The sequence below is a fragment of the Rhea americana genome, unplaced genomic scaffold (assembly GCF_003343005.1).
Source record: "Rhea americana isolate MKP2758 unplaced genomic scaffold, rheAme1 scaffold_118, whole genome shotgun sequence".
In the NCBI taxonomy this organism is placed as follows: domain Eukaryota; kingdom Metazoa; phylum Chordata; class Aves; order Rheiformes; family Rheidae; genus Rhea; species Rhea americana.
Window position 1 is genome coordinate 2,787,301 of NW_028185239.1, and position 12,027 is coordinate 2,799,327.

At 34.6% G+C, this 12,027-nt stretch overlaps 1 protein-coding gene across 28 annotated transcripts in view; it reads left to right on the forward strand.

The window, feature by feature from the left end:
• Positions 1–12,027, forward strand: part of ABI3BP (ABI family member 3 binding protein) — a 167,813-nt gene that overhangs the window by 37,687 nt on the left and 118,099 nt on the right. For all 28 annotated transcript variants that reach the window (XM_085319502.1, XM_085319567.1, XM_085319544.1 and 25 more), the window contains exons 5-6: positions 7,293–7,474; positions 10,833–10,894. In XM_085319502.1, coding sequence (XP_085175628.1) covers positions 7,293–7,474; positions 10,833–10,894 — 244 coding nt within the window. The remainder of the gene's footprint in view (positions 1–7,292; positions 7,475–10,832; positions 10,895–12,027) is intronic.

A 12,027-nucleotide genomic window follows, 5' to 3' on the forward strand; every position in this document is an offset into this window, starting at 1 on the left:
CAAGAAATGAATTGATCTTGCAGGAACTTGTACAGTCTTCTACGCACATGTGGTTTTCACAGCGTTTTTTATGATACACATATCTCTTCTCAAAAGAGAAGAGATTCTTCATCAAAAAAAGAAAACAAAGCACCCACTGAGCAGTGGGAAGGAAGGACACTTCAGAAGAAACACAGATCCAGTGTTAACTTACCTGGAGATTCAAGGCATGCGGTACCCACCATGATGCTTTCATCAACTCTGTTTTTCACCCAATAATTGAGTATTCTTCTTAGACTTTCCTTGACCCAAACTTAAAACAAACTGTTTAACGTGCTACGTAATGTTCTCCACTAAGTACACTGCTTAGTTGTACATTATTATTCTTGGAATGTATTTTGCATGTTTACCACTGCAGTGAACGAGACTTGCTTCTACCACATCTATGTGTCAAGTCAGTACAATCTCCCAGAGTTCAAGTGCTTTAATTGAACAGTTGTTTAGTCTAGTCAGCTGATGCCTCTCCCATTGTTGCTTTTAACATGCTCTCTATTTTAGCGGAACATTGTCAGAGATGAAAAATACCAAAGTACAGCCTAATTATTTCCCTTTCAACCCCTCCAAAGAGGCCTTTTGTAAAAGAGTCATATTGTCCATTATATGGAAGATCAGAAGGATTAAACAAATGTTGGACTATTTGCCTGCATTTCAGTCTTGTAAAACTATTAACGGGTAGCTAGTTTAAAAAACCCTAAACCAAATTACAAATTGCCATATGAAATTTTGGGCATTTGCCTATAAACATTTACCTGTTTTGCAGTCAAGCACAGAAATAAAGATAATAGAGAAAGAAAATTGGAAATATAAAAATTTAAGTGATACTCTTATTTTCTTTACCTTTACTGGACCAAGAGGCTTGTGATTTGTACAAGTTATGAGAATAGTTTTCCATGTGATCCACAATGTGTGTTTCTGTAATTCCAAGCAGAGAATAGATTCAAATATTTTTGCAACCAGTTTATATATATATAAAGAGAGATTGTTATATATTGGTTGTATAAGTGACCAGTAACAATTACAACTAATAAAAAATACTAATTATCTGGTGATTTAGTTTATCAAGTAGTCTTCAAGAAGTCATTGCAATAAAATGCAAGGGTCACATGCACATAGAACAATTTGACATTTGAGTTACACACATTGCTCAGGTGCAGTGATTGCAAAGGTGAGCTGATGGTTATGATAAGAAAATTTATGAAGTAATCCATCCTTAGCAAGTTCGCATCATATTAAAAGTTCAAGACTTAAATTCAGACAACTTATTCATCAGCATTTGTTTCTATTGCGGGGATAGACTACTTCACTTACTGATTCCTTTTTTATCTGGCAGGTTCTACTCAGAGTGAGGTATTGAAATGTACTATTAATCATCAGCAAGATATTTGTACAGTGACTATCCTCTACTCTGTGACATTGGCAGTATGTGTTAATTTTGATCCCTTAACTCAGTTCTGGTCATTAATTTCCCACCACATTTTAGATTTCTAATTCTGTCTGATCTGAAATGGAGTCACTGTTCTCAGCCTCAGATTTTACTGTCTCCAACTGACATTTAGTTTTTATACAAATGTTGCATAATATAAGCTAGTTGGATATGTTACTGACTCAGAAGATGGAAACCATATGGAACAGCCTGGATCTGCTGGCCAGGGTTTTCCCTAGTGCAACTCAGACCTCAGTGGAATATTCCTTGGAAGATGTGATTTTGTGAATGAATGATTTTTGAACAAAAGGTGCAACATTTTCAAAGAGCGTTGGTAGCTCTTCTATTGCTTCAGTGAAATAATGACATTATTGTTTGTTTATTGCAAGCATATAGTATTCCTTCAGCACAATATGCTCTTTAAGAAACTCAAGTGAAGGAAAAGTTTTATTCATGCCATTCATCTTTCAGTTATTTTCATGTAACTCTCCAGAGATTAAGAACATAAGTCAAAGTGCTGCACATTTTCTGCAAGGTAAACCGAAACCTTCATTCCTTGTTAGAAGCAAAAATAGTCACTGCAATTAGGGTGGACTGGAACTCTTTGCAGTATCAAATCTTAGAGCCTTCTTGAAGCTATTATCTCTAGTCAGAGATACTAAACTGTAAAAAGCAGATGACCTAAACCAAAAACCAAATAATTTAGTTGTATAGTAATTGATAAAAGTTTCACAACACCAGAAAGGTTTCACCAACACTGTTAACTTAGTTTTAACTTAATTTTCTCAGCATCCTCTATCTTTGTGTATCAGTATGCGGTACTTGATGGAGGATGGCTAAGTTATGATAACCTGCTTAACAGTTCATATTTAGTTCCCCCTTTTATGTTCCAGAGCAGAGAAGCTTGTTTCTCCTCTGCCTTTCAGTGTTCAACCAACCATTATTGGATAGAGCTGTTATAATACACTTACTGGGGGTATATTTACAGTCCATTTAGGTGTCCAGAGAGAGAATGTCCACTCTAGCATAGTCTTTTCCTGGCCTCACCTTTGGTTAGAACAACTCCACAGATCCTAAAACAGAGCAGGGGCCCTAACAGACCTTCAGTTGTTTGGCAGAGGGGAGGGAAGGATCAGAAAATGTGTTAATCTCATGCAAGATGGACAGATTTTGTAGATAGGAACTGTATATTTTACTGTATCGAGTGGTCTGAATATAAAAATGATCAAGCTTCAAATGCATGTGAAGTAGAAATAGTAAATCTGAAGGCATGTTGTTTCCATGTAGCATACCTACTTTAAAAACTGACAAATTCACATATATATTACTTAAATGTGTTTATCTGTGTTTTAAATATTCTAATTCGTATTACCATTCAGTGTGGCTTTTTCTTACTTTATTAATTGTAGCCATCAGGGATGTGCTTCTTTCTCTCTTCTTGCATCTGTTGGTGACTATTACCTTCAAGTAAAATTGGCAACAAAAGGGAATGAACAGTATACTTAACTTTGTGCCAGTTTGTGAAGAACTCAGTATATGAAAAATCATAGTTGAAGCAATTTTCATAATTGCTTTCTGACACTAAACGGATGCTATGCTTCTAATGATATTTAACTATAAACAAATAAGTATATATGTGAAGTCTTCTAAAAAGTTTAATTACATTCATATGCACAAAAATGCCATAGGTTTTATAATCTTGTATCTATGACAACATGAAATCACAGAGCAGAAATGTTGTATCTCCCAGGCTTAATTGTTTTTTTACTGCTATGTGTGATTCAAATAGTCATGAATAAATTGTTTGGAATTTGGGTTGGATCAGGTTCCAAAAAAGCCCATAGTATTTATGCATACTGACTTACTCTGGAAATCTCATAAAACCATCTGCCCTACAAGCTTTCCAGGATTTAATTGTTTGGACCCAAATATTTGACTGTACCAGCATTTTCTGGTAATATGGCTGAAATGAGTTTTGGTTAACAATTGGAGAAATGAAAGTGAAATTTTTGACAAGAGTGTGTCACTGATCATCATACTGATATATGATAGCTCAATATTTTGCCTATCTGTCCTAGAATTTTGTTCCTCAAAGAAGGGAGCAAGATTTCTATTAATTTCAAAAGCAAAACTGTGAGCCACTTCTTTGAAGCACTCATCATATTTTATTATCTTGATATTAGCCTGTAATAAGAAAGCTAGTTTTAAGCTGAGAAATGAAAGATCTTGCTGCCCTCACCTATCCCCTCACCTATTCATGACACTTTCTGTTTGAGCAGTTGGAATATATTTCTCTTTCAGTTGTCTAGTAGAAAAGGAGAAGAGAAAAGGCTTTTACAGTCACCACAGCAGTTTGGTTATAAGTAGCCTGTAATGAAAAAAATAAAACATTGTCCATTAAGAAAACAGATTAATTTTTAAAAGCCTTAATAGAAGAACTCTGATGTTTAATATAGACCAAACTGGAAAAGAAGTGAAGTGGACCTTAAAATATTTTCTTAAAGTATTTATTGGAAATTGGAATACAGGTGCTATTAAATAAACATTGTTCTGATAAAACATACCCTTCTCCTACCCTCCAACAAAACAAATAATCAATAAAGATAAGAAGCAGGTAAATATGGACAGGTTTTTGTATGTGGTGAGAATCTATATTAAAATATATTCTCACCCAGTGTAACTGCTCCAGAGTACAAAAACTGAGGTGTGCTACCTCCTTGCTGTTGAACCATCAAGCTAGAATTTACAGCTGTGAATGGCTCTTCAGGGTGTGTTTCAGTTACGCTTTACTTAAGCTGTGTATCGCTTTCGTACTAGCTATTAGGGCCCTGCAGTACACGGGTCAATTTTTGATATACTTAATCACACAGAGATAAGTGTCTGAGAAACACTGCAGTGCACCTTTCCCCTCTACTTCACTGTGACTATATTCCATTTTAATCTTGCCTTGTAACATTTTCTTGGGGATCTGAGGGGAGGTTTCTCTAAATGTTTGCAAACCAAGAGAATAAGTTTTGCTAGTTTCAGATATACATGGCAGACTAGCTGTGCAAATTTTGTGTGTGTATGTCAGTGCCACAAGGGGATTGATATACGTAAGTGATAACTGGATTTTTCTGCGTTCTCATTTCTTCCATTGTATGTGTTGATTTCTTGATACTGTAATTTTAATAGAAAGAAGGTTTGAGAAAAGGGAGAAATTAAAAAGACAATAAAACTTCATCAGCAGGATGTTCTCATGCAGGCCCTGAAATTTCACTGTATTTTGCAGTTTGTTGGTCAAATTTGACAAAGAATTATTGTTGTTTAATAACAAAACATCCCATTTCTGAATTCCTGGTCTGATGGTATTTCCCCAAAAGTGCATATTGATGTACAGTTTGGATATTTGTAATATTCAAACAGAGTTGCTTTGCAGATTGCTAAATTGAACTTTGTTTTGATTTGCTTTTATTGAAATGGATTGTGGAAATTCTGTCATCACAGTCAGTGTTTTTTAGTACTACTTGTGGCAAGTTTCCACTGAAATAATTACATCCTTGGTGAAGTTTTTACAGGCTTGGAAAACTTGGAGTGAAGAGCACATTTCTGCTATGCTCCATGTGTCTATTTTTAATAGCACAGTTTGGCACAACTGTGATAATCTCCTTGTCAGATTTTTTGATAGTCTTTTGAATTTCTGTGGAAGATGATCTTTTTATTTAGATTTATGTTCTTGGTATTTTATGTTATGTTGGGGAGAAGGAATTTGCAGGTGTGGAGATAGCATTCACCAGCAGAACACTCTACAGTGGAAGCAAATGGGACAGCCACTTAACAGCCTATTTAGAAGAAACAGGATTTGGGGGGAGGAGGGAGTTCTGCTCTTCTCTAATGCAGCTACTGATTTGAACCTTGAGCTGAATTGAATTAGTATGTTTTCTTTCCACCAAATACAATCACTTCATATTTATCCCATTTAACTAAGAAAGGAAAACTTAAAGGATGAATATAAAAAGAAAAGAAATTTTGTCTTTCAGTCAAGCTGGGAAGAAGGTGGCTAGTTTTATTCATGCCATGTTTCTAAATCTGACTACGCTTTTCTAAATCTCTTATAAAAGACTATATAGAGTACAGMAGAATGCATTTATGCTTCAGATGGGATTTATTTATTTGTGGTAGAGATTTCAAGTAAGCTCTTCAGTCTGTGTTAACATCTCTGTGGTTATGCATGAAGGGATTAAGGGAATAAAGGAGAGGAACTTCTCATCATATTAACACTGCCAATAATTTATTTTAAAAGCATTCTTTGTCAGTCTAGCTTGTAGCTAGATCTTATACTGCTTGACATACAAAGTGCGAATAGATCAGAACATAGAAGTAAGATGCAGATTAATAATGCCCTTTTGTGGTGTTCCAGGAATCTATAAGAAGAGAGTGGATATTCGTAACTAATTATATTTATTATTTTTCCAAGCCTGACTTTGAAAATTGCACATATGAAAATGGAGCCCGTGTAGCAAAGGAAGACATTAGCCATCACTGCAAAAAAGGACTAGTTTTCGTATGAATGTATTTTGCAAGACTGATACTTGCCTAACCTTGGACTTCCTTTTAATAACCAAGTAGAAATTCCCTTTCTGCCTGTCACTTATACTCTCCTGTGCAAGTTACTTAACTTTGGCAAAAGTTGGTTTGTGCATTGACAGTATGGTATTTGGCCTATTAATTCATTTTAAACTGGACCTTATGGTATGATACGTTTTCAGTTAAATAAAGCCCATTTTGGTTGTTTTCTCTGGGTCCCCTCCCTTATGTATATATATAGTTTTCGATGTAATATCTGGATTAAATCTCCCAAAATGAGAAAATTTGTTTTTCTTCTTTTTGCTTCTGAGTGATTCTTAGGCATGTCTGTGAAAAAAACCCTTCAGTTTTGTTTGTTTTATGGCATTAGTTCTCCTGAACCTATTCATTAAGTGGGGAAAATATAATTGGATGGAATTCGTCATTTTTCAGCTGATGTAAATGTGACAAGGATAAGAATAATGGATGGATTTTATTTATGATATATGTAACAATTTCCAGTAATACTTTGAAAAAGTTGCCAAACCTAGCCATTTTTTAACCAAAAAAACAGCTCATTCTTTCATTAATATAGTGGGTTTATTGAAGATGAGACACTGTAGCGGATGATGGAGCTCTTGTGCCATAACTTTCACCATTTTCATTGCGTTTCTTTATACTCATTATCGTAGCAGCCATTCTTTTCAAGATGGTGCGGCTTGATTGAATTGGGCAGTTTCTGTAGAAATGCTTTTTTAAAATTTCCTAATGTGTTAGTATTCACCACATCATTGATTTTAAACTGCCAAAAGTAATATCTTGGTTTACTTTTTTGTTTTAAGTGTGGGCAATACATAATGGGATCACTGAATGAGCAATGTATTGCATAAATGTCAGCTCTTACTATTTTCCCCTTGTGAATATTTTTGGACTAATTTTAGGGGGAAACACCTTACCCTTGATGGATATAAAAGGCTTTAATAAATTGGTTGAGGCTTCCTGACTAATAGGCTGATGATTCTATTGCATAGTTCTGGCATATGTCAGATTATCAAGGAAACTACTTGTAGAATGAGCTTGCAGCTTGTGGTCAGAACCACACATGCTTGCCTGCAACCCATGTGAATAATGAGAATGTTATTTTGCTCTTGATAAAATACTCCCGATGCTGCGATTTGTAGGATGGTGAGTACAAACACAGGCAAACACACGCGCGCGCACACACACACACACACACACACACACACACACAAGTTTATGTGTTTTCTTTTTTTTTGTTAAACAGGTTCTATACAGTTCGCTACAGAGAAAAGGATAAAGAAAAGAAATGGGTTTTTCAGCTTTGTCCAGTTACAGAGACAGTGGTGGACAATCTGAAGCCAAATACACTTTATGAATTTGGAGTTAAAGACAACCTAGATGATAGTATTTGGAGCAAGACTTTCAATCACAAGACAATTCTGTCTAGTAAGTATTTAGCAATAATTAATAGATACACAGTTTGAAAGCTTTTCTTTTGCTATCATAATATTATTTAAAGTAAACTACTGATCAATTTTTTCTTGTTTGAATTCCATCCCTATGCCCCTAACAAATTGTTTTAGGAATTGATGAAACTAGGAATAGTATGTGTTTGAAAATATTTTGACAAATGCTCTTTTCTCTCTGCAAATAACAGGGGATCTGCTGCAGATTGACAGAACTGTAATAGCAGTTGGTTTAGATGCATGTGACCTGTTGTCTGTGTATTGTTGCACCTCTTACTGGATTCCAGGCTTTCTTCTTCGGCCTTGTGTAGTAAGATCACAGCTAGGTGCTAGAAAGCACTACCCTTGCTTGAGTCTCATTTTATATCTGCTTGTAAGTGCAAGCTGATTAAAAGCTAGACAGAGCCTGTCCTATCCAGCATGCATCCCAGTGGGCCCCATACTTAGTATGCAATAAAAGTAAAAACTGAATTTTGACTTAGAACTGGATTCTGTTCAGTTTAAAATAAATAAATAACTAAAAAGAGCCCTTTATGAGTCTGCTGAAAAGTTCAAATTGAAGTCAATTTTTGATCAAGGAATTTTACAAATAGTTTTTGTACTTATGCTCTGGTAAACTCTCATGTATGCTATTATTTTGGATTTTCATACAGCATATAGCATCTCCAGCTGTTCTCAGTCGTATTTCAAGTTTTTTTTTTCCAAAGCCCTAGGGTAATGTGCATGCAAAGTAGCATCAAAGTAATCATTGAAAAAGCCACATACTGCTCAAAAGATTATTGCTATCACTGAGGAATTCTTATGAGACTTAACAGATATTATCCAGTCTGATTTATTTTTCTTGAACATTTGACATTAAGAAATTTCTGAGCAAAGATGTTTTTGAAGATAGTGTAGATGCTTATCCTCAGTATTTTGAGTTTGACTGGAAAAATGAAGAACGGGAAGTCTCAGAGCCTTATTAATGTGAGATTTTTGAAATGTGGGTTCGGCCTCGGTTTCAAGTGTAACTATAGCCAAGTTACACGGCTCAGTATACTCAGGATGAGAGAGGGGAGCCGTAGGTTGGCTTGTAACACTGCAAAAGCCTTCATACTGTGTAAATACTGCTAGCCTTCAACACAAATTAGAATACACTAACTGTAAAGTACCTGCCCTGTCCCCATAGAGTAGTTGAAGCAGTCCATACTGCCATCGTTACACTGTGAGCTTAAAATGGTGAATGATGGCGGTCTTTTCCTGTACCTATCCCATAAAAGGAAACATTACTTCAGAACACTAAATAAAACTTACCAAATGGCATTTTTTTCCTAGATTTTAAACATTTTCTAGGAGGCTCTATAGCAAATGCTAGAATATATTCAAACACTTAGAGGGGATAGAATGTGTAGTATTTATAATTTAATATTGTGTATGATTAGAATGTGTCCAGTGATGTCATCAAATTTGTAATTATGTAAATACTGTATTTCTAAATGTTATTCTTACAGTCATCACACATTTTTATATGCCAGAAGAGTCATTCTTATGAGTTGTGGAGACAAAGTTGTCTTGAAAGATACTTTCCTGTCAGAGTTTATATTCTTTTCAGATGAGATTTCTTTTTTCAAGAATGTAAACTTGTATGTTTAGTAGGTTTCACTGCAGCAACTAAATACTGGGGGCTTGCTATTTCCCTTTAAGTTTACATTCTGTAATCCTCAAATAGTAAATATTTTCTAGTTTCTAGTCTAGTTTTTAGTTCACAGCTCAGCATGGTGACAGGATGTAAAAGGTGTGACAGGTGATCAAACAAGTATCTGCTTAAAACCATTTTTTGTCATTATCCAGAAATGAATTTATTGGAGAGCACAAATTAAATTGCTATCCAGTCCATTAAGCAGATAATAGGCTTAGTTGTAAGCAGAATGAACACTTAATTCATGTGCAGTTACATATTTGGAAAAAAATGAATTTTAACAAAGATACTGTGCCATGAATATTATGAATAACTTGGCAGATTAGAAAAGACCTCTTGAAATAATACTCAATGAAAGAAAGCATCAAAGGAAAAAAGTCAACAGTATAAAAGATTAGTCTTTATTAGATTAGAAAAGAGTCATCTTTATTAGTTTTATAGATAATAAGTGCTATGATTCTTCTGAAAGGCAAAGCCACTATTCTAGATCCACTTTCAGATAAAATACTTGTAATTTATAGAATATATAGGGACAAAAAAAAAAAAAAAAAAAAAAAAAAAGTAGTATATAGTAACCAGCAAATTACTGATGTTTGCAGAAGCATGAAGTCAGTGTGAGCTTTGTTAGTTTTCTCTTGTCCTTAGGCCAGTAACAGATCCTGTTCCTGAGAAATATCAAGCACTTTGAAAAATTTTTCGTGAAAGCTTGTCAACCTAAACGTCTCTCAATTGAAAGTTCTTTACAGCTCTTTGTTTTTTCTTCTCTATTGTTTGCCCCTTTTGGAAAGATTAGTGAAGAAATATATCAACATTTACCTTGATTTTTGTTTATGAGCCTGTCAACTTGAAAGGAGCAGAATAGTGTCTAGATGGAAGATATAAACAAAATTTGAAGCATTGTATTAGAATGTAACATCACGTAGGTGGGGGGAAGGGACTGTTACTCCTCTGTATTTACAGTTCTATTACAAGAAGCTTCTGAGACTGGAACGCTTCAGTAGCTGCCATGGCACAGCTGGAAAAGCCTACGGAGAAAAAAAAGAGAGATTTCAAATCCATGAGTTACTTTGGTCATCTTTGAAATAAAGGAAACCATGTCAGAGCCAGAGAGAAGTGATAGGCATGTTTTGTATTGCCAGTGCTAAGTGCATATTTCTTTTGTAAGGGTGAGCTTAGACAGTAAAACTACTGGAGAGCTTAAAACATGCTGTTTCAAACAGTGTTAGTGGTACCAGCCTGGCAGACTGAGATGCAACAATTCCTCTTCTTTTAAGTTTCTTTTTTTGTAGATTAGCTTTTTCAGTTATATTAATTTTATTAAAGAATTGTCTTAGGCACCTCTGATTTAGACTATACCTTAAGAAATCACAAAAGCCACTTCAACGCTCTGACCCCCTCCATGGAAGAACAAAAAATAATACACTTAATTTCTTCCCTGTCAATACAAGAAGAAGAGACTTTGCAGATTAAGAAAGAAAAAAAAAATCTGGAGAGACAGGACCAAAGCAAACAGCTACAGAGTGTATTCTTGTACATTATGATTAAGTCTGCTTACTTTCTTAGCTATTGAAAAAGCTGTTTACAATAACTACATAAACTTGTTTTGCTTTTCTTTGAACAAAACAATTTCAACAATTTATTTCTCTTTCTGTCAAATCAGATAAAAAAGTAAATGGACAACTCCAGAATATGTACAAGTTGGTACCTAATACCCAAACACAGGTATGCAAAAAGTCTATTATTCAAAATACAGATTTGTATTTTTGTATGATCAAATTTTTACTTTTCTAGTACAGTACGTGAGAAAGTGAATATGGCCACAGATCGCTGGTACCAGAAAACTGTTAAATCTAAGGCTAAATACTTGTATAAATAAGTGTTTGTATGTGTGTATTTATGAAATGATTTAGAGCTGTAGCTGAGATGATCAGACCTACTGATTCTGAATTAAGAAAGATGGAGATATATGAACTCTAAATTTCAAAATTTTTTAATTCTTTTCATCTTGTAGTAGTCACATTTGCTAACCTGTGATATTCATGGTAGTCAAGATTGTCCTTGCAGAGAACCCATTTTGCAATAATAGTGCTGTTTTTTCACGGAAGGCTTTTTTATATATTCAGGTATCTGAAATCATCAGTCTTCCTGTAGAATTCAATAGTAGTTCTCATACATGTTGGAAACATTTGCAGAACCAGAAGGGACTGGAAAGGGTATTTTAGTTTGCTTATCAAGCTCAATAGGCAATTCATTAAGTTTTTGCAGATAGCAACCTAAAATTTCTGTTTCATTAAAGCATTCGAAAATTTTTATCAAAAATAAACCCCAGTATTTATTCATTTCCTCGTTTCTTTTCCTCATCTGGCATTTGAGATAACAGCTGCTGGACAAGTATGAGTGGGATTCACAGATTCCTAAATTCACATATACAAATCCCTTTACTTTCAAGAGCTGGAACAGAAATGAAAGAACGGTAGATTGAACTTGTTTGTGGGCTAGTTTTAATATAGTGGAAAACATGCATTTTATTCGTACTCCTGAGCATTGCCGTCTTTTATATGTGATTAAATTGGTTTCTCCATATTTCTTTTCCTTAGTTTTTCTTCAAAATGCAAGTTTCAGCAGTTAATCTTCTGGAGGTGGGAGGGAATTACTTGTTTGTTTTTAAGGTACTATCCATGAGATAGACTATGGAAGAACTTCTGAAGAAAAGTTGTAGGAATCCTTSTTACTTAAGCCATTTAAGTGTTAGCTCATGAGTGATTATTTTAAAGGAACAATCTACTGGTCTGTCCTTCACAGTTCTGTTTTGTCTGATTTTTGGTATTTTTTCATAGTAGAAAATAGTCACGCAT